The 22,595-nt window shown below is 42.8% G+C and overlaps 2 protein-coding genes across 2 annotated transcripts; both read right to left on the bottom strand.

Annotated features, from left to right (window-relative positions):
- Nucleotides 1–870: 870 nt before the first annotated feature.
- On the bottom strand, nucleotides 871–5,700 carry COQ7 (coenzyme Q7, hydroxylase). Its single transcript, XM_005487693.4, has 6 exons — nucleotides 5,566–5,700; nucleotides 5,226–5,416; nucleotides 4,697–4,811; nucleotides 4,445–4,584; nucleotides 2,479–2,547; nucleotides 871–1,831 (listed from the first exon to the last, which is right to left on the bottom strand). Exons 1-6 carry the CDS (start codon nucleotides 5,633–5,635, stop codon nucleotides 1,754–1,756), a joined length of 663 nt encoding a protein of 220 aa, XP_005487750.2. The 5' UTR covers nucleotides 5,636–5,700; the 3' UTR covers nucleotides 871–1,753.
- Nucleotides 5,701–5,877: 177 nt separating this feature from the next.
- TMC7 (transmembrane channel like 7) lies at nucleotides 5,878–20,758 on the bottom strand. The gene is made up of 16 exons (XM_014267512.3): nucleotides 20,615–20,758; nucleotides 20,219–20,459; nucleotides 17,962–18,110; nucleotides 17,445–17,612; nucleotides 17,180–17,265; nucleotides 16,531–16,676; nucleotides 15,865–16,012; nucleotides 14,255–14,425; nucleotides 12,606–12,763; nucleotides 11,645–11,762; nucleotides 10,926–11,023; nucleotides 10,424–10,607; nucleotides 9,480–9,610; nucleotides 9,054–9,209; nucleotides 8,142–8,220; nucleotides 5,878–7,000 (listed from the first exon to the last, which is right to left on the bottom strand). The coding sequence occupies exons 1-16, from the start codon at nucleotides 20,664–20,666 to the stop codon at nucleotides 6,947–6,949; spliced, it is 2,139 nt and encodes a 712-aa protein (XP_014122987.2). The 5' UTR covers nucleotides 20,667–20,758; the 3' UTR covers nucleotides 5,878–6,946.
- Nucleotides 20,759–22,595: the final 1,837 nt, after the last annotated feature.

Below are 22,595 nucleotides of genomic sequence, written 5' to 3'. Positions count from 1 at the left end.
GGAAACCCCCACAGATGCCTTGTTCAGCTTTCAACCCTGATGTAATGGCTAGGAAACCAGGAACTGTCTGGCTCAGTTTCCAGTTTATGTCACAAGACCTCTGTATGGATGGGTGTGCAGTTTTGAGTGAAGATACACCATGCCCTGCGTCCCTCCCCTGCAATAATGGACTCACAAAAGATGCCATCCCATGCTGCCCCTGGTATGAAAGACTTTACAATGGACTATTCATCAAGCAATCTTTTTCTTCTTCTACTCAATTATTAAAGCCTGTGACTTACACAACTGCACAAGCTTCCAGCACCACTTGTTACCCTTTTAACCACTTCAGATAATCATTCTTTTGTGCTGATTCCTTTCTCCTACAAATTACCTGGGAGTTGTTCACATGCATATTGAATACTTCAGAGAAATTAAGGCAAGAAATCTGCTGGATGTAAGTTTTGTTTATAGAAATGGCCAAATTAGAGAAGATATTGCATTAGTGTAATAGGATGGACCTTTAGTAAACTTGAGTTTTCACACACACTGCTCACAACTGTCTGGGGCTGAGGCAGTAAAATGAGACTCCTTTAGAGTGATCTTCTGATTCTGCAGTCTCTGAGAATCTGTGATGTAGCTTTGAGTTCCTCAAGTCACATTATTCCAAACCAGTCACACACAGAGAACCAAATGCTACTTTGATTGAACAAAGTAAATAACATCAGCAGTTTGAGTCTAACAAGGTGACACTTGCAACAGTTTGAGAGATATTAATTTTAAAGAACATACAAAGTGACAGTCATAACAAAATCAAACAGAATAGGAATTTCTCTACATTAAGATTTAACCTTCTGCCTAAGCTCCTTCACCAAAAAAAAGGGCAAATAATCCTCTTTAAGAAGCCTTTAATGTCAAATTACTCATCAATCAGTACCTACAAGCACCAACAGAGCTACTAAAAAAGGCAAGCCCAGATGTACCTGGATTAAATGTTGTCTGAACAAAGTAAGATAAGATTGAAAGCTCTAATAGAATATTGAATGCAATTTCACAGTGCTCCAAATTGCCTTCTCCTGCTTTATGACAGGGATCAGTTCCTTACATGCTCAGGTAAGAAAAACCTGCAAACCAAACAAACCCAAGAAAATACAAAAAGAAAAACAACAAAAAATCCCCACAAAAAAACAATATAGTAAGTAAAATTATACTTAAGAATTGGGAACTGTGCCTGAAAAAAGGCCCACCCCAAAACACACAGAAGTCTTTAAGTAAAACTGGTCTTATAATACCAATTTTTATTCAAGATGGACTGAAAATAAATACTTACTATTACTGCACTCATCCTGGAAACAGAAAAAATATTCTTCTTGGTCTGAATAACTATTTTAAAATGAGCTGCGCCAGCTTATTTCAAGTACACATAAATTTGAAGGCAACAGAGAATGTATTTGTCATTTTTATGTCTGTGCATCCATACACAAATATTGTATACATTGACCATGTATAAACATATTGTGCTGCCACCTTGTGAACAGTCTCTGAATAGGGAGGTTTAGTTCACACAGACAACTCTGCCACCTTTATTCACATTTAGCTCAACTGACTTTAATAGAGATACTTTTTAAATGGGGATTCAATGTGACAAAGGAAGGCTGAATCAAGTGCTCAGTGCAGAAAAATTTAAAAGGCTGAACAAAATAGCTGAGTCTTCCACAATTTCCATATTCTTTTGTGTCACAGTTTATTGCCACAGCTATTATGAAAAATATAACTAAATTCTTTCTGATAAAAATATTGCAGCTTTGCATCCAAGTTGTATGGCTGTCTTCAAAACAGAATAAGCTGGTGTCTGTAAAAAGAATAAAGGATTAAATATATTTGCTGAAAGGGTTTTGCTTGAACCAGATTGTGATAATGAACAGTAAGCACTATTAAAAAAAATCAAAGTAAAAACACATGTATGCCAAGAAAACCCCACCTGTATTTGCAGTCTAATCTATCCTAGAGAAAACTAAATTAAAATGTATCAACTTTTCAGAATATTCCTATTTCTCCACAAATGCAAGTCAAGAGAAAAACTAGAGAATAGGGAACATATTCCCCATACAGTATCCAAGGGAGCACAGAATTTAGTTCAGGATTCCACACTTCCTAATAAGATGATGCTTAAGTTCCCAACACTGTATGGATAGCACTTATTAGCCTTATATCCAAAAATATTTAATTTAAACTGAAATTAAAAGAAAATCTAAAAATTTTCAGAGGACACCTCTTAGGAAAAAAATCAAAACACTTTAACACTTGACATGAATTCCAACAGATTTAGTTCTGTCCTAGAAAAATTAAAATTATAACAAGCAGGACATTCTTATATGGATTTTTGGGAAAGAGTATCAAGAGCCTTATTTTCTGCTTCTCAAAGAGCTACATCCCTGTCTCTAAGGAAGGAAAGAGCAGCACATGCACATCCTCACAATTAGTCACCATTCTACTCACAGCTTCTGCATCGTGCTCCAGCCCGATGTCGTGGTGCTCCTGCTCCTCATCCCTGAACTGCTTTATGACCTGCAACAGCAGCACCTCCTGAGCCTGCTTTGCACAGAAACCAAGGCAGCAGCAGCACAAAACCACATCCTGCTGTCCATCATGTGCACCATGGCAAGCCAGGGGCTCTCAAACACTTCTCAAAGATTTGAGCCTCCAATTCAGCAAGAAGGGAATTATTTACAGCATTCCCCTAACCTGAAGTTCTTCTGGTGGTCTCCAAAGAAGTCTTAAAGTTCAAGCTGTCATTTAATTAATATATTGTGGTATTTGCTGGGTCCCCAGGACAAAGGAGGAATTGATGAACCTGACTATGTTTTTAGAAGGCTATTATATGATACTATATTATACTGTATTATAGTATATATGGTATCATAATATAGCATATATTGTATTGTGTTATACTAATGCTATACTAAAGAATAGAGAAAGGATACATCAGAAGGTTTAATGAGACACTAATGGAAAAACTCATGACTGACTCCTCAGAGTCCAACACAGCTGATGGTGATTGGTCATGAAGTAAAAACAATTCACATGAAACCAATCAAACATGCACCTGTTGGTAAACACTCTCCAGACCACATTCTAAAGCAGCAAAACACAGGACAAGCAATAATAAGATAATTAGATAATCAGATAATTATTTATTGTTTTGCAATAATTATTGTTTTTGTTCTCCTCTGAGGCTTCTCAGCTTCCCAGGAGAAGAAATCCTGGCGAAGGATGTTTCAGAAAATATGACAGTGACAACATATCAGTATTTTTGCACTGTTTAAAAAAAAAACTAAAGCCATAGTAACTTTTGAGACTGACTAGTTTCACACCCCCACGTTTTTCTGACAATTTGAATAAAGGAATTAAGGTCCCTGCCTTGCCAATCAGTAAGGGTGTTCCCCTGTAAGCTAACTGACAGACACCTGGGCACTGTTCCTGCCCAACAGGTTTGCATCGCTTTTGGTGTCCCCCCTACTTCTCCTCATACTGGCACTGTGAGTAAACTCACTGCCTGGATTTTGCCCTTTATTTTGTGCCATCTCCATATCTATTTCATTATATCATTATCTTCAGGGGTGGTATTTCCCTGGTGCAACTCAGCACAACCCTGGTTACTTCAGAGACAGTTTCTGCAACAATGGGATACATTGGAATGTATGATGATCACATTTTGCTACATGTTACACTATGCACACTGAACACACTGGTAGCCAGCCAGGCTGGAAATGCACCAGTTCCCCCTGCTGCTGTGGGAACAGCTCAATCTGCAACAACCACTCACAGGAACGTGTCCAGTTTGATACCTAAAATGCTTGTAAAGTAATTTTCTCACCGAGCTGACAAACATCAGCTCCTTACACACACTGAGAGCATCCAGGAGTAGAACATGAACGGGGTGCTGGCTGTGCAGTGCCAGGAGGGCAAACCCCACCCTGGGTGTATCAAACACAGCATGGGCAGAGGGGCTGGAGGGGTCACCCTGAGCTCTCCCTGAGCACTGTGTGTGGCTCTGGGCCCTACAGGTTAAGGAGCACGTGAGGGTAACAGAAATGCCTCCAGAGGAGGGCAAGACAGGTACTGTGCAATCAATATTTCCTCCTTTTGTTTCCCCTCTAGACCCTTCTTTTCAATTAATCAAACTTAAAGCATAATTTTCTCACTTAAAAAGGAACCAGTGCATTACCGAAAGCACAATGAAGATAACCCAACATATGTCTTAATTTTGGTGCTTGATCAATTTAGTGCTGCTGAAGGAAAAAGCATCCTTTTATTTTTAATAGTTTCTGTTGACTTCAGCATTCTAAGTGATAGAACAAAAAGATCCACTGTAAATTCTAAAATCATATTCTTTTTAAAAGACTAAATCACATCAGATAATGCAATCAATTTGTTAAACAACTTGTAAGTCATGGTTAAATACCTGCAGTAGTTCTTTGTACTTTTCTGGATCCTCCTCTATCAGAGTTCTGATCTGGTTGTTGTAGTGCTCTGATATACTCTCTTCCACAGCCACTGTGCAAGCCATTGCACCCTTCTTCCCAAGCAAAGCACTTCCAGCCCCTGGGATTGGGGTACCAGACACATGAATACAATGAAATCTGAAGCAAAACAAATAATTTGACACAACTGAAGACTTCACAAAACAACAATAACAATAATTATCAAGACTCACCTAAAACAAAACCTGCTACATTCCAGAAAGGCAATAGAACAGTAGGTCGAACTCTGTATGCCACCATGAGCTCATTGAACTTTTTCAGGTGGTTTTTTTCTTGATTCCACATTTGCTGCAGAAGAGACAGATCACAGAGAAGCATAAAACCACAAGAGGTAAACATTTCCAATAAAAATAATAAAAACCAAAACAGCTCAGGCACGTATGCTGTGATAGCTGAGATAATACTGTAACATCACAAAGAAGAAATGGTGGAGAAAGGCAGGTGCAGATCGTTATAAAAAGGACAGAGAGGAGAGGATAAGAAGATAACAAAAACATATTTGCAAAATAGGGCAACACTACAGCAACTGCAGCATCAGTAACTCTCTTACCAAGTACTCCCAGCACTCTTTATAAACCCGCACGTTTGGAAGCGTTCAGAAAAAACCGGACAATAATCTTGCCATGAAGGCTGCGATGTTCCAGCATTCCCCGGGCGCTGTTACCCACACGCAAAGGGAGTAGAGCCGCGGGAATGGCTGACCTGGATGACGGGTCCCACGCTGGACCTGCCCAGCACGGCCATCTGCCCCGCATAGATGCGGTTCGCCCCGTACTCCCCCGCGTGGTCCACGCGGATGATGCGGTCTATGACGGGCTGGTTGATGCCGTCCTGCGCCACCCGCGAGCTGCACGGCCTGAGGGCGGCCCCGGCGCCGGGCACAGCCCGCACACCTGTCGGAGAGACAAAGGTGACGCCGGCCGGTCCCGGTCCCCGTCCGGGACGGGCGGCTGGACGCTCCCGCCCGCGGAGCCGAACGCCCTGAGGCAGCCCCGGGCGGCGGCGCCTGAGAGGCGGTCAGGGAGCGGAGCCGAGCCCGTACCCGGCCCGCAGCGGTGGGGCCAGCGCTGCAGCAGCGAGCACCGCAGAGCCGGGACCACGGCCGCCGCCATCGCGGTGAGCGTCACGTCATCACCGTGCGCCGCCCTGGCACGGTTCCCATTGGCCCTGGCACGGTTCCCATTGGCCCAGCGCAGCCACGACACTGGACAGCGCAGCTGTCAATCAAAACCCGCGGTGTGGTTGCCATAGGAACGAGGGGCGGCCCCTAGCGGGCGAGGAGGGAACTGCGGCGGGAGCGGCGCTGAGGGCGGCCCCCACAGACACAGCAAGGGAACGGCGCCAGGCGCTATGATAAAATAAATAGCGTTTATTGAACGGTCATTCCTTTAAAATGAGCACAGAAAACATTCCAAAATATTATATTAAAAAGATAGTGTTTCACATTAACTAAGAGCGGACTAACGCAGATTTCAAACAATAAAAGTTTTGGACAAGAAATCCTTAATCACAGTCTTTAAATAAAGGACTGGGTTAGTGGCCTACTTGGACACACGGCTGTCTGATACACACGGTCCCAGCAGTTCACGTAAGACAGAGAAAATGAGAAATTAAGGGGTACTGGCACACTATTGCCAAGCAATAATTTAACTCTGAAATATTCACATTTTAAAACACATAGACCAGTAGTCAAGATGTTCATACAAGAACAAAAAACAAATAATAATGACTTAAAACGTTAAAAAAAAACAGCGAGGCCCCTCCACAGCAGCAAGGCTGGTGACCCAGTAGTGCTGTGCCTGCTGGCTTTTTCCTACCCCAAGTGTTTATTCAGAGCTCTTTTATCAGTTTGTTATCTCTGAACCATTTTATGATCAGTTATCCAGTGTTCAACTGCTCTTTTTACTTTAGACCAGCATAAATGGCAAACCCTCACCTCTAAAAATATCGATTTCAAACCCTTGCCATACTTTCTTTTCCTATGCACTATTTCAACATACTTCCATACATACTTGTTTTTAAAACCAAAGCAAATGAAAGGCATTGAAATCATATAAAACCATACCTTTTCCCTCTCTCAGGATTCTTATAGCATAATGTGTAAAAACAGTACAAAAGGGTTTCAGTTCTGATCACATTTTATGCAAACTCCCTGAAAAATAGGGATCAAATCCCAACAACCCTGAAGCTGTATGAGTGTTAAAGTATCCTTTTTTGAACAGCCCTAACACAGTATAAATTAGCTGAATTTCCAAGTTTTGGAAACGTTAAGCCTCAGACCACAAGCACCCATTACACAGACCACAGTCCCAGGGTGCCAGTCAGCTGCTCAGGTTTTAGACGCTGCAAATACTTCTGCTGTTATCTTCTTGCTCTCGGAGTTTCAGGAAGTCAAGTTCTTTGGGCTTGCGTGGTTTTCAAGGTTACTTCTGAGCTTCTGTTATTTTTCTGATTAGGAACATCTTGTCACGACTCTCCTGGAAAGACAGAAGAACAAGAATGTTCCACATGAACAGTGTTAATACAAGTCATCTACAACAGCTCATTTCTTCATTAGAAATAGGTGCACTCACCAACTGTACTCCCTCAACACACTCTCAACTGCCTCAACAACCTCAAGCTCACAATGCCCTTGACTTCATTTATCTCACCTCAGGTTACATATGAACAGTTCTGCATTGAGCCTAGTAAAAACACCTCACACACCTCAAAATTTAAAACCATTCTTCCAGGAAGCTGAACAAGAGCAAGCAAGCAAAAATAAAAACCACAGAAGAATTTTTAGAATTCCCATCTGATTTGTGAACACTTCAAAAAAGCAGGAAGGCTTTTGTTCCTAAATTCCTCGCTCCTGAAAAAGCTCCCCCCAGTAAGTGTTTTTCTGCACACAGGTTGTTAAATGCCATATCTGAAAAAAGCACATATCCAGAAATGGGCTATTTAATAAGAAAGTGAGAAGTCTCACTGCTGAGTTCTAACTCCAGCAGTTTGTCAGATCACAGCACACGAATGCTGCCAAACCTGGCAGTGGCTTGGGATGGCCACAAAGCAGCATTTCTGCACTGGCACCTTCTCCAAAGGGCTCTCCAGTGCTGACTTGTTCCACTTTCAGTACCTGCTCAATCATTTCTGGGCCTACACTCAAGAGCAAGACCAAAACGATGCAGCAGAAACACAGACCTGGAGGGCAGGGTAAGGAGCTGGATGCCTGTTTGTGAGGGCAGAGAAGAAAACAGAAGTGGAGGTTGTGCAAGATGGTGGAGAGGACAGGAAACACAGGATTCAGGTTCTTTGGCAGAAAAAAATCATGCAGATAATTGGATTTAAATAAGGCAACAGATGACAAACAGGGACACAGCTTCTCAGGGGCACATCTCTTGCATGTGTGCTGCCTGATATAACCAGGCCTTGTTGCAGTTGCAGGTGGTACCCAAGAAAATCAACTCCACTGAGAAATACCACAATGCTTTTGGTTTTTTTTCTGGGTAATTTGTAAAACATTCTTTACTGCTTGTTGCAAACACCAAATATCCAGGAGACTATGAAAACCAATATTCTCATTTCTGTACCCCTAAAGTTCTCTTTGTTGTGTGAGTAAAGTGTTGGGTCAGATCTTACCAAAACCAGTTGTTCTTTCAGTTGTTCAACCACTCGTTTGTGTGCTCGAGCCAAGGCAATAACATAGAACATAATAATGCTGTAAACAACAAACAAAAACAGAGAACATAATGATGCTGCAAACTACAAACAAAAACAGAGAACATAACGATGCTGTAAACAACAAACAAAAACGGAGGACTTGAAATTTCCTATGTATGTAATAAGAAGCTCAGTTCAGGAGAACACAGAAATGTGTGCTACAAAAAGGAAGGGCTGGGTGGAGTCCTAAATAAGCCACGTGGTTTTTCAAGCATAGAAGTTTGAGAAAGCATCAGTTAATAAGGCTCCAAAATTTGCAAACAGTTTAACTAAACTGAAATGCAAAAAAACTCCATTTAAACTTAAGAAAAACACCTCTTTTTATTGGAAGACTGACCAGACCCTGGAACAGTCTTGTGCAGGCTCTGTAGCTTTGGAGATACTGAAAATCTAACTGGGTATGGCTCCTGCTCTACTTGAGCTTGTTTTGAACAGGAGAATTAGGTTAGACTCTCTACAGGTGACATCCAACCTTAAAAATACTATTATTTTACACTGAATTTTATCTTACAGAATGACTGCTTTGGGAGTTTTGTTTTTTCAGACTAGGGTTTGTGGACAGGAGTAGTGGTCACAGGGCTTACAGTACTAATCTGCAGAGGATTCACAGTTAACATTTTTGAGAGGGACATGGTTGAATATGGGATGTGCAAGAGGAAATGGAAGCTGATGAATGTGAACACATGGACAAAGACAAAAGGGCTGAGGATTCCTATGGGTTTTGATGCTTTTGACTGCAAATGGGAAATCTGGCCTAATAGAGGCTTGGTGTGAGTTCAGTAAGGAAGGAAATGAAGTTGAATAAGGGAATCAAATCTCCACAGTACTCACCAAAGGATCACAAAAAAAGGCACTGCAAAGGCTTCTGATGAAATGCCAAAAAGGAACTGCTGCAGGCCTGTTGGAAACTGAAGTATTGTATCTGGAATAACTTCCCATGAAGTGTTAAAATTCCTGAATGGCCCACAAGCCTTGGAAGAGGGGATACTGTCAAAGAAGCAGAACAGAAAGATATTACACCAAAATGTAAAGATAAAATAATCCAGCACAAACCCAGCACCAGTTTGGTGATGCAGTAAAAGTGTCCTATGTCTACAAAACTGTAATTTTTGTTTTCCTGAACTAAGCTATAAGTTTATGTGTAACACCCTATAGATTTTATTCCATTAATCATTCTAAAGTTGTGTGTCTGCTTTTACAGAACTGACAGGCTTGGAATAAGTTTCAACTTCACAGAAACTTAAAATTGTCACTTACCGTGCTATGCTGAATCCCACAGGGACAAAAGCCAAGAGGAGCCCAATCAGCAGCACCACCAGGAAGAAAAAGTTGGAACTTGATGCCCTTACAGGCCTTGCTGCAGGCTTACGTGTGTGTATCAAAACAATCTGAAGAGGGAAGGTGAGTGAAACTGTTACCAGTACATCTATCTAGAGATACACCCAAATATACTTCCCCCAGCAACTGAATTTTCCATTCTCTAACATGCCACCAGCCACCACCTCCTTTGATATGTATGGGCTGGGAAGGGCTAAGACAAGATTGCCTCACATTTTAGTATAAGTCAATGTCTCCTAATTTGTGTAAGAATTTGATCCAGAGGACCTCACACACGTGCACAGAGTCAACAGCACCAACCATTTGGTGTATGACCCACAGCACTGCTGTTGGCTTTGTTCAGCCACAGCTTCTCTGGATACATCCCCTCTTGCAAGACCTAAAGTATCAGCAAGAATTGGAGGCGCAGAAGGAGCTGTGTGGTCACTGAGCAAAACTTCTGATAGTCAGAAATCACATAAACATCCATCCCAGCTTGGATTTTCCATTTTGCTCCCAAATTTTTAGCAGTTTTGCAAAATTTTGTCCAAGTTTTAAGCTGTGTTGCTAGTAAATAGATTACTGCACAAGAGTCTTATAAACTAGCTTTGTTACATAAAAAGCTGTTCTTTTAAATAAAGGCAAATAATTTGAGAAGTAGTAATTGAAATGTGGCTTTGCTTGATTTCAAAGCAAAATTCTACTGTCTGTTAAAAGCACAAAATCTTATTGAAAATGGAATATCATTGGCTCAATCCATCCACTGCATCTACAGGTGGTTTTAGGGTTTTTTGTTGGTTTTAAATCCCTGCATATCTATATGCCTGCATTACAAAAACCACAGAGATGTACTCAATTCTTTATCAAGCACATGCCCTCATTACCTTTTTAACATAGAAGATGATGAAGTATTTTATCGTTGCTATTGCAGGGAGAAGTGGTGAAAAGAAGGTTCCAATGAAGCAAATAGTCTGCCCATAAATTATTTCCAGGACACTGTCAGAAATTGCAAATTCCTTATCTCCAAACCACTGAACAAGCTTCCAAGAGCAATGAGTAACTAACAACCTGAAACCAAAGAATATTTTTAGTCCTAAACTGAAGTTGTAGAATTGAGATGCATTCTAACACATTTGAAACACGCACAACTTAGCATTGAAGCATTAGACAACATAACAGAAAAGGTCTGAAGCAAAAAGCTCTCAAATATCAAAACCTATCCAGCCATGTGAATAGCAAACAGGTGCTCAAACCACCAGAAATATGTTTATGCTTTATTTTAAAAATAGTAATTTGGTTAGCAGTATGGGGAATTTAAAGCAGAAAAAAGAAAATGTGTTTCATATGTCATTTGTAAAAATATGCTCAAAAAGCAGAGATACATACTTTCTGGGGAAGTCTACAAACAGGGCCACAGCAAGAATTACAATGAAATCAAATATCATCAGTTTGTACATTTCTTGCCCAACATCAGATTCCCAGCACTGTAAAGACAAGTTAGGAAAAACAAGATTAGAAGTCTAAATAAACAAGTGAACAATCTGTCTACTACCAAAGCAATAATCATCTCAGTTAACACCATGAAGGTTCAAATGCTATTAACTCCAATTTCTAAAATACTCAAGTGTTTCAAAGTTCCCATGCTAAGCTTTTCACTTTTTTTTTTTTTGTTTGGTTTTGGGGTTTTTCTGTGAGGTGGGGCAGGGGGGGTGTGGCTGGGTTTGGTTTGGTTTTGGTGGCTGGGGAGTTTTTTTGGGGTGTTTTTGTTTTCTTTTGAGGAAAACCCATTTGCCTCAATGCCACAAAAGGCAGTAGCACAACATCTCCAAAACACAGCTACCTCAGACAATCCTCATGGTGGACAGAAAGTCTGTGCTAAGGAATCATCTGCCACTGGACCAACTCTAATCAGAGTTTTAGACAAGCAAAGGACAGATGTGTAACCACTGCACTGGTTTGCACTGAGCAGTGGGAATCAACACCAGGCGCAGCATGAACAGCAACCCCAGGGCTCCTACTGAACACCTCTAGACAAGCAACTCCCATGGAAAACAAATCTCCCTTCACAAGCTCAGATGATTAAACACCAAGATAAATCTGCTTACAGGATAGAGCTTGTAATTGTATCCACAGGGCTTACACTTGTCACTGCCACAGTCGGAGATCTGACTCCACAGTGAGAACAAGAGAACGCCAATATTGGCCAACCGCACGAAGACACACCTGCAAGAGAGGTAAAACCTAACTCCAAATGTGCCAAAAAAAGCCATTTAACACCTTGTGCAGGAGTCCAAGGAAGCCTTAAAACACAGAACGGTCATGCAGACCTTTAACAGGGCAGCCAGCCAGATAATAAACACATTTCTTTCCTTAGCAGTAAGTTAAAATTGCTTTTGACCTTCCCAGCTTTAGGCTACAATCCCTTGTTTCTTTTCTCAAGTGTTCCTAGATCAGTCATTTCAGCTGCAGATCTTGATGCTGCAATGGGTTGCAATTCCCTCAGGTACTGTTCTGTGTGCAGCATTTCCATTTCATGTACCTTCAGGCCTTCTGAAGCACTTGGCCAAATCACAAATACAAAGCATGGACTTGCAGAGTTCAGGTGCTTCAACCCAGATCTTACTGCCTCAAGCTGCAAAATACCAGCTCTTACACTGACACATCTTTTACCCCAAAACTTTTAACTTCTGCCTTGAGCAAAGCTGTGCTTCAGTCACTGCTGTACACTCACTTTTGCTCATTCAGGGAACTGCTGCACACAAAGGAGTGAATCCAGCTCTGCAGCCACAAGTTCTCTACTGACTATTTATTCAGGTTGAAGATGTCCAGACCACACAGCTAAACGGGACCAAGAAAAAAACTTGGACACTGAGATGACTGCAGAGTACTGTCATCAAAACACATTGTTCCCAGATTTAAAGTTTCCAACTAAACATTGGCCAAACAATGCCTCCTTGGTTTCCAGTGCCAGCTTCTCTGCTTCTTGACATTTCAATGTTACAATATATACAGCCTACCAAAAACAAGTGGTTGAAACATCCAAAGCCACAATAAAAAGATCTTTACCTCAAGAGTGTCAGCTTGATTTCAAAGGCTGGTGTATACTCTTCAAATGTGATCAGAAATGCAAAGATCAGAGGAGCGATGAAGTTGGCCAGTGTGATCACCATGGAAGGCAAATACTGCACTAAGAGACTAACCTGGGAGTTTGCATTGCCAATGTCCTGCAGGAGAAGAGATGAGACAAACACAATGCTTAGGGAAACACACATTTCTGAGCGTGCTGTCCCCAGCTACACACCAGCCTGCCTTGCCCAGCATCTTTTACTCTGTCTTCATCCTCCACTGACATTTGCATTGGCAACAAGAATCAACACCAGGTGTAACATGAATGGCAAACCCAGGGCTGATTCTGAACACCTCCAGACAAGCAAATTTCATGGAGAACAAATCTCTATCCTTTACAGGAGCCTGATCCCCGCTATCTGTGCAGTTTGCTGCTACACACCCTTGCTTTCTCCTGCTCCTTTCATCAGGAACTCCCTCCCCCTCCAGGTAAGAGTATTTCTGAGCTTCCTTAAAGCTTCTGTTTAAAGAGGTTAAACTCACCAAGGTTTGTGTCTGACTGTTGCTAACCAGCACCAAGGCTACCAGGTTTTACAGCTATTCCAAGTGCAGACACTTTTCAATTTAGTCTTACTGGTGCTAAGCAACTCCCCTGACTTTCCTACCATCCTGACAAGCTCCTCTAACTGCTCATTAAGACAAGGTCAAGACATCAGCCCTTCTACTTAAAGCCCACAGTAAGTGAAGCTGTTCTTGAAGTTGTTCAGTGTCGTGCTATCCTCTTCTCTGCCCTCAAACAGTATCTCTGACACATAAACTCATTTAGCCCCCATTTCCTGCTTCTGTCCCTGCAATCCTGGCAGTTTACAGAAGTTCAGAGTCAGGTCCACCATGAGCACAACTTTCCTTGTGAACAGTTAAATCCATTACACCAGGAACTTACACAGAGGAGAAAAAAATTGTGGTCCCCATTTCTACCAGACTAATCAAACCCTGGGGTCCTAGAGAGAAGTCAATTACTTTTGTGAAGCTGTCACAACAGAAGTTTGTCTGCTTTGTTCTGCTTCTGAACCACTCTTTCCATCTGCTTGTCCTGCCAGAGGTGAAACCAACTCAACCTGATTCTTTCTGCTAGTGATGCAAGAACATTTGCTTCTAAAAACTGCTGTGTGATCAAAGCCTTCCTGTTTCCCCACAAGACAGATCACAATCTTCACTCTGCCTTCCCCTGAAGTGCATTTTTGCAGCTGACAGCGAACCAGATCCCGTGAAACTGATCATGATGAAGTTTGATTTAACCAGGTCAGCTCTCCCAGCCAGTTAACTGTCCAGACCCAGCAGGTCAGTGAGGTGAGCACAGTTACAAGGGAAAGGCAGTGAGGGCTGCTCTTCTTGTCAGCTCCAAGACACTCAACACTGAAGCCTCTGCAGCAATGGGAGACCTCACTGGGGAGGCTTTTTTGGCACACGGTTCTTGATATTTCCTGCTCTCATCTACTAAAAAAAAAAAATCTTAGTCTGTAGAAAGCATTTTCAGATCCCGGCATGAAAGGTGCTATATTAAGATACTTGACTCTTTCACAATAGTTCCTCTTGCTGTAATCACCAGCCTTCACCAAATCTGTCCTAGTCTCATTTCTTATACTCACATTGGAGTTTTCTTGAGAGAAGACAGTTACTCTATAAATTGAGTAAAAACATCCTGATAAAATGGCAATGACAATTATATTTATAAATATTCTCAGAGAGTAGATGCGAAGCTTTTCTTTCATTCTCCTCTCAGCTATTTTTTGCTTCAGTTTTTCTTCCTGCAAGTCCATCTACAAAGAAAAGAAAAAAAGAGATGCAGTTTTTTGATGAAGCATACAACACTTAACACCATGTCTTCTCCCCCTGAGAAGTGCAAATCTGTAGCCTGTTCCAGGAGAGTCAGTCCAGTGCCTGTCCAAGCACACAGAACAGAATGTCTTTTCTTTCACAAAACAGGTCCATGCAGAATGGAAGCACCTGTGTGCTCAGCCACCTCGAGCTGAGGGCTCTGTAGCCAAATACAACTGTCCTGCAATCCTCTTCTCTCTACTGTATCAGTAACACATTTCCTTGAGCACAGACAGTTTGCCTGTTGTTTGAGAGAGACTGATCTCAGCTTGAAACTAAACCCTGAAATGGGTAAACCAGTCACTCATCTCGTTACTTCTGCAGGTAAGTAACTATGGCTCAAAATCCCTTCTACTCTTTGCAAAGGAAAACTGAGGGATGGCACTGAAAGAAGGAAGTACAGTCTTGAGCAGCTTGTCATGTAAACTTGGTGTATTTCACCTTAAGTGCTATGAAAATACAGTATCTCCTGTGAGGGCAATTTAACCTGGGCAAACCTACATAACACCTATATGAGAGTATTTTCTGAGGACTTATGTCCATCAAACAGTAATATTAAGGGGCTAGTTCTTCTAAGATGTGTGTTCTGGAGGCAAAAGTGTAGCAAGTGAAGGAAGTTCTGATTCTACAATGAAAATAGATGCTTGTGAACTTCATTAGAGCAGAAAGCAACTCACTGTAATTTATGAAGTCTGTAATTACTGCTTTGTGGTTTGAAGTGGAAGCATCTTCTCAAAGGTAATATTTTCACTACACAAATCTCTGCTTCCAGTGTACAGAGAGCAAAAAGAAGGTCCTTGTTTTACCAAAAGAAGCTTTCAGACTTTTTTCAGTGCTTTATGATTTGGGAAATCTATAGCTCCATCAGCATTTTGTATGTGCATGTGTGCCAAAGACACCTAGTGAGAATTTTTCAGTATCTTCTTACTGCAACAATACTCTCAAGCAGTACAAAGAGCACCATCTGAATTTTATTTCTCCCCAAACTGCTCCTGACTGCACTGCATGCTTAAACCCCAGAACACTCCAACTCATCCCTGCAGGGTATTGCCTGCAGCTGGGACAGCTTTTCCTGTTGGACTATGCAGAAACTAACACAGGAAGCAGGACTGGAGCGTGAGGAAGAGGCAGATAAGAAAAGCAGCTACAGGCTGGCGTGGGTCCCCAGTGCATGGGGGAAGGGCCAACAACATCCGTGCCAATCCTTCTCACGCTGCACCAGCTACCTAGAAAGCATGCAAGAGGATGTGGGCTGCACCCCCAAAACAGGCAACTTCAATCCTTCTCAACTTTATTCCCTTATCTGCAAAACTGCACACATCTCTGTTTTAGCCATCCAAGCTGTATGAAACCAGAATCACAAAAAGCAGAAGTTACTCACCTGGAGCTCATATTGCAAGCTGCGATGTTTCAGCCGGGCTGCATTGGGGTCTGTAATGCAGAAGTCCCAGCCTGCAAAGACTTTGTTACAGTAACTCTGAAATGGATCTGCATCGTGCACTAAGTTGTGCTTAAAGCCTTCCACAGACCTAGAGAAAAAATGTGAGAAGATGGATTTTATGCACAGGAAAAACACACACAAGGAACCTGGCTGATCAAAGACCCTCACAGTGAGCAAACTGTCACCTTTGCTTAGCACCAGCCAGTGTCTGGGACTCTTTCAGTGTGAGATTCTGCAGCAGCTGACACTGACTGATTCAGGTTATTCCCACCTGCACTTCAGCACAGTCACACCTTCTCACCTCACCCAGACCCAGCAAAGGAAACTGAGATGGCACAAATAAACCAGAAACCCCTAAAAAAGTCCTCCAACAAATGCAGTATAGTTGAGGGGCTTTTACTTATAGGTATGCATACATATGAAAAACTGATACTTCAAATTGTTTTCTTGTTCCCAAGCATTCCAAAGGCTACTGAGGCACTGCACCCTCAGGCAAAAGACTCCCCATTCCACACAAACAGCTCAAGAAAACAGTATGTTCCCTTCAAGAAGGAATACAATCTAAACTGTACAACAAGTAACAGTAAATAACACCAACATCTTTACCTCTTTATTATCCAGAGGAAACTTAAGGCAAGGTAGGCAAATGTAGCCAGCAGGTATGCCAGTGGCAAATTGTACCTCATGATACTGATCCATACAGCATCTATTGAGTAGTAGCCATAAAACAAACTTGTCACTTCAAGGAATCCCTGTGAAAATGAAGTTGGAATAGAATTTGTAACAGCAGCAACTGCCCCAAACAATGCAACATGGCATTAAGCAAGTAAATTTTGGAAATTTAACATTAGGGCCCCAGCAAGCTACAAGTCTGTAGCTTCCAAATACTGCCATTGCTTCTACCAAACTGTAGTGCAGGCACTGTGTGCTTAAAATCCCTCCCCTCTCCAATCAAAGAGCTGCAGGACACAGACACTGGGACCCTACACAGAGAGCACAATAGGCAGTGTGCTCCAGAATAATGAGGGGCAGCAGCTGGGGAGGAGAGGCACAGGCTGCAGCACGTGGCCAGCCAGGCCTTGTGCTCACTCAGTAAAAGTCAGTTTGAAAACTGCCCTGCTCAGAAATAACATACCCCAGTGATGCATATCCCTTACAATTTTTCAAAATTATCAAAGCTTCATTCCACAAGTATTTTTTTTTAATTTCAAATGCAACATGAGACACAATTTAAAAAACCCAACTAATTACTTACAGTGCCACTGAGCAAATCTTTGAGGTAAGTATAGAAGTACACAAGTCCCTTATTACCACTAGGTTTATAAATTGTGCAGATAACATCTGTCAAAAGAAAGGTATGAAAAGTCACTCAAATGGTAATGCCCACTGAACTGCAAGATCACATTAATTCAAACATGCCACACTCTTATAAAAAGGCTTTCCTTTTTTTCTGGGAGGTGGAGAAGAAGCTGATGGAAAGGGGCAATCTTACAACAGCTATACATAGAGAAGATGTTTACCTATGTTCTTTAGAGGAATGTAAGCAACAGTACTGTTGAATAGTCCAAATGTAGAAATTATGGTGGGAAGAACAACAAAACTGAACATCAGGATAAAAATTATGAAGTTCAGCAGGACCAGAAAGCGCAGGAAGGAGAAGTAGGACTGGATACCAGTACCAAATTTCCCTGGGAATAAAAGAAACATGTGCCAATAATTAAGGTGATAAAACCATTGAAAATACAGAGAGAGCAGATTATAAAATCAGTTTCACTGAACCAAAGAAACATTGTTAAAGCTAGTTTTAAGTACTACAGACTTTTAGCAATATAACTGAAATGCAGGTTGGACATATTAATAATTTTTTCCAATATATTTCCTTCTATCATATAACGGATTTTACATTCAGCAATAATAAGGAAAGAAAGTAACTTCTTAAGCATATGTAGTTATATCTGAAACTATGCTCACACAGGTAAAACTGCCAATAACAGAAGCAACTTTCCAGAGGAGACAAGGACATCAGACAAGAAATACCTTCTATGCTGCGAATGTCACGTCGCCAAAGCACCAGGTAAGATGACAAGCCCTTGACTTCACTGAGTGCTTTTTTCAGTGATTTGCTGCTAGTTCTTTTCCACTTCTCCCATCTGGATAAACGTTCTGTTTCAGCCTGCTGAGAGTCCCTAAGAGTCCAGGAATACAGTTACTGAGCACAAGAAATAATTTTTCACTCCATGTAACAGGGCTTAGCAGGATGGAGCCTGCCCACAGCCTTCAGGGAAATAGCTACAGACACACAAGCTCTCCCCATCTGATCTTGTTGGTAATGGCAGCATCAACTTAATTCAAATAGGGCAAGCTGTCTCATGAAAAACACTCACCTCTCTTGGAGAAAAAACAAATAAACAAAGAAAAAAACCCCAACAAAACAAAATTGACAATTATAGCTTTTTGAAATATTTGCTGGAAAGTGCCAATTCAATGAATTTGAGAAAATATTTTTTGCCACCACCTCTGGGGATGCACTGTTTGAATAACAAATTGCAAATAAACACTGAGAATCTGCCACTATCTGTAATTTTTAACCACTCACTTATGGATTTTCATACTATATGAGTACATTTGCATTTTAAAAAATGCTGCCTGGTCAGCAACAGCATCAAAGAGAATTCTGAGTGGCTCAGAGTTTTTATTTTGTGGTTTCTTTTAAGAAACCTTAAAACCAGGCAAAACTTCACAGAAACATAGCTTGAAAATGGACTTGTATGCAGCAAATTCTTTTCCAGCCTCTGATGCCCCTGAAGAAGGGCAGCAGTTAAGTAAGTACCCATGAGGACATGATGCTGTGGTAACAAGGTTTCAGTTTTAACACTTGCAGTCAACCATACTCATGTGCCCAAGAGATGCACTGCCATGTGCGCTGTGTTGCCTGTTTCCACATGGCTCCAGCATTTTGGCATGAAGTCAAATAAAACCTATACAAACAATCAAGCAGGCAGCAGATGACCTCAGCTTTAAGAGCAAATAGAGCTCCTCTCAAGAGATTTCATTCTGTGCAAACTACAGGCTGCAGTTTGCAGTGTTGTAACGCTGCAGAACTGTCTGGCCCCTGCTCGGTTTGCATTGTAAATAGAAGCGTGGGCTGCACATTCATCTGAGTTACAGAAGTTGAGTGTTCAGCTCTCAGGACGTTTGTGCCAAGCACTTTGTGTTGGCAGCTGCTGCACAAAGGCAGATCACCGAACTGTAGAAGCGCCAGGAAGCCCCACCAGAAAATCTCTCAGTGCTAACATGTGTAAACAAGCCTGGGACATTGCAACTCCACTACTCCCTCCAGTTCCTTTTTCTTGAAGAGCTGAACTTTAGATACCCAACTTCAAGTAAAAACTCAAGGTCTCGAGCACTTTACCATGACCTAGATCTTCTACGGTTTCTTGTGTACAGCCTATAGAATTGAACTCCAGGGTCAGGCTGTTTGCCACTGCTCTTGCAATAGAGTAGGTCTTGTTCTCCCTGGAGTACCAGACATTAATTGTACTTCCACCTCTCTTCTGGTTCATAACTAGAATTTGTACTGAACCAGTGTACCTGATTTAAAGGTGGAGCTGTATTCTGACAGTGCAAAACCACATCCTGTATCACTGTCCTCAAAGCAGCTTTAAGCCCAGCAGTGAGACATGAGAAAACAAGCACTGAAATTCAGGCGGGGCAAAGCAAGGTCTTTGCAACCCGTCCCTCCGGGGGGTTACCACCCGGGGGGCAGGAACAGCCCACAGGAAAGAGTCATTTAAAAAGGAATGGGGCGGGGGGAGAAGATAAAAAGAAGCAAAGGTCCTGGGAAGCTTCCTATCAACTGTACAGAGCCACAGCAGAGAGAGAGCACTGCATTGTGTAAGAGCAGCTAAGCAGACTCAAGTGCAGCAGCACTCGCATAGCAGCGGGGGGAGGTGTGTGTGTTCATGCCGATAACTCACAGTGACCCTTGAAAGCACAAAACTCTGAGAAAAAAAAAGTACCAAAAACCCCAAACGAAAAACGGTGAGAATGCGTTTGTTTGCTACAGTTAATTCTCAGTTTTGCCTAATTTCTTCCAATTCAACCTACTTCTGTCCCCAGTCAGCCACACCCTCGCGTCAGCCAAGAGCACTCGGGCACCTTCTTGTCAGAATCACATGCCACAGGGTGAAACAGACACAGCCAAGTTCTCCTTCACCCTTTCAGCGCACCTGGCTCGTGTTTAGGAAAAAGTCATTTAAAAAACCAAATCAAGGAAGAAACGCTTAAAATTAACCTTGCTCTCCTCTTGTCTGCCATGCACACCGGGCGCTCTCGGGCAGGGCGCTCAGCCGGCTCTCCGTTCTCCTGCAGCAGCGCCCGGGCCGCGTCCCCGCGGCTGCCGTTGGTGCCCAACGGGGCCGCCCGGCGCTCCTGGGTGCCCCCGCGGCGCCTCCGCGCTGACTGGCAGCTGGGCAGCTCCTGCAGGAAATCCACAGGTGCGGCGCCGTGCGGCTCCTCGGCGAGCAGAGAGAGCCCTGCGAGGGAGAGACGGGCGCTGCGGGTCGGGGGTCGCGGCACCGGGACCCCGCAGCGCCCGAGGGCAGCGCCGCTGCTCCGCTCCCGCACCGTGCCTGCATCCCCCCGCCACGTGCGGCCGAGCTGCCGCCGCCCGCCTGCCCCGCGCCCTCACCGCCGCTGTCCCGCTGCCATCCCGGCCCCGCGGCGGCCCCCAGCCCGCTCATGGCTGCGGGGGAAGCCGGAGCCCCGCGCCGGTGCTGCCGTTTCCGGGCGGCGGCTGCCGGGAGTGGGGCGAGGCTGCCCCGGGGCCGCCTTCCCCCGGCCCACGCCCGCCGGGGGCGCCCGCAGCCAACAGGATCGCGCTTTGGGGCAGCCGAGTCTTTCTGTTCCTCTTAGCCCCGGCTTGTTCTAAACTCTCCCTGAAGATCCACGGCAGGGTATAAATGCTGCTGCCATTACCCCGCTCTCTCTACTAAAATGGGCTCCCGCACCCCAGGTGTAGGCTGGGGGTGTTCTGGCCGCTGGGCATCTCTCACCGACGTTTGGCTTGGAAATAAGTTTAGTTTCAATGTCTTCCGTCAGTATTAACTACCCGTGCTGGTGTTGGGTGCTGTGAAAACTTACAAATTCCCATGCTTTGTCAACTCCCATTAGGTCACAAGCCCCAACCCACAGCTTGCTCTGGGGCTGGACACAGTGGTGCAGGCTGCAGTGGAAACAACACAGCTTTACTCTTGAATGTGAAAACTTGGTGTGAACTGGAGCAAGTAAGTCAGTAGATGCTGAACCTTTTTTCCATCTGAGAGCAAGGCATGGGTTTTGTGTGAACTTGTAGAAAATGTCTCAGAGAGACTTATTTCTTGGAACAATTCTTGCCTTTTGTGTGAAAATAACAGCATGTGTGACAAATAAAGAAATGAAGCCTCCAGAAGTCTCAAAAGCCTTACATGGAGGGTGCAAAATTTATTTCTAGCCTTTCTTACTTTATTCTACTGATAGTTAAAAGATAGAGATTTTTCTGAAGTTTTAAAAATAGGTCATTATTAGGCTTCAGAATGCTGAAACAGACACAAATGAGCATGTTTTTTTCTTTTAGCTGTGTGTCATCAGCTCAGATACGTTTTTCAAATTGCTTTACTAGCAACAATCTATGTAGGTAATCTGTTTTCATAATAAAACCATAAAATGTTGTTGATAAAAATAAAGTTCTCAAAGTAATTTAGATGTTGATGTTTGTAATCTGTGTTACCAGCAGAGGTGAAAGGTATATCTTAAGGGGAATTGTTGTGAAATACACACATGGAATTAAAGCACAGCAACTTCCTTATTGCACTGAATGACTTAAAAAACCAACAAAGAAATACACCATAGAGGTGCTCTTGCCTTTGTGCTAGCAGGTTTATCTTTGGTAGTTGAACTTGATTATCTCAAAGATGTCTTCCAGCCTTGATGGTTCTAGAATTCTATAGCTAATTTTTAGCTATTTCTGATGAGAACAACATATAACTTGCCCTCATCCTTCTAGAAGTCACTCTGGAGGCCTATTACTTTTTCCCTTCTCCTTTTCAGAGATCTCAGAGATTTCAGAGATCAGGATGGTTTTTGCCAGGTGGGATTTTTTGTATAGCAAGGGCTGGTGCTGTGAGTGTCAGCAGGATCAGGGTGTTGGTGACAAAGCTGGACACCTCAGTGATACACATTTGCACAGGTGATTGTGGTTCCTTGGTTGAGTGCCACATTTCATGGGATTCATTTTAACAACTCCCAGTTGATCATTCTGAAAAACTCAGGGAATGGAGAATAAAACCCCTCAGCAGCATTCCTGAAAAATCATTTGATGCTGTTGAGCATTGGTGCTGAGCGTGTGATTCATGGGCTGGATGAGAATGTGCATTTGTACCCACTGTTACTGTTGCCTTGAAGCCACCCAAGCATGAGCTGGCTTTGTGTGGCCCTAAATACAAATATTTATAGGGTACAGCTGCCTTGGGGTGTCATCTGAGGTGGCAGTTTCACTTTTTATTTATGTTTCTTTTTTTACCATGAAGAATACAAAGAGGAAAGTTGAACAATACACTTGAGGTTAATGAGACTTTCTGAAACTCTGTGTTCTAGAGAAGTATTGTGTTAATGATCCCATGAGAACAAATTTA

Source organism: Zonotrichia albicollis, chromosome 16, assembly GCF_047830755.1.
Source record: "Zonotrichia albicollis isolate bZonAlb1 chromosome 16, bZonAlb1.hap1, whole genome shotgun sequence".
NCBI classification, from domain to species: domain Eukaryota; kingdom Metazoa; phylum Chordata; class Aves; order Passeriformes; family Passerellidae; genus Zonotrichia; species Zonotrichia albicollis.
Note: the sequence above shows the minus strand (reverse complement) of the source record. Positions and strands in the feature narration are given on the sequence as shown.

Coding starts and splice junctions, on each gene's coding strand:
- COQ7 (XM_005487693.4), bottom strand. CDS start 5,635: ATGGCGGCGGCCGTGGTCCCGGCTCTGCGGTGCTCGCTGCTGCAGCGC. Junction 5,417..5,565: donor GCCCCACCGCTGCGGGCCGG/GTACGGGCTCGG, acceptor TCTCTCCGACAG/GTGTGCGGGCTGTGCCCGGC. Junction 4,585..4,696: donor TGTAGCAGGTTTTGTTTTAG/GTGAGTCTTGAT, acceptor CCCCAATCCCAG/GGGCTGGAAGTGCTTTGCTT.
- TMC7 (XM_014267512.3), bottom strand. CDS start 20,666: ATGAGCGGGCTGGGGGCCGCCGCGGGGCCGGGATGGCAGCGGGACAGC. Junction 20,460..20,614: donor ATGGCAGCGGGACAGCGGCG/GTGAGGGCGCGG, acceptor TCTCCCTCGCAG/GGCTCTCTCTGCTCGCCGAG. Junction 9,210..9,479: donor GTGGGATTCAGCATAGCACG/GTAAGTGACAAT, acceptor CTTCTTTGACAG/TATCCCCTCTTCCAAGGCTT.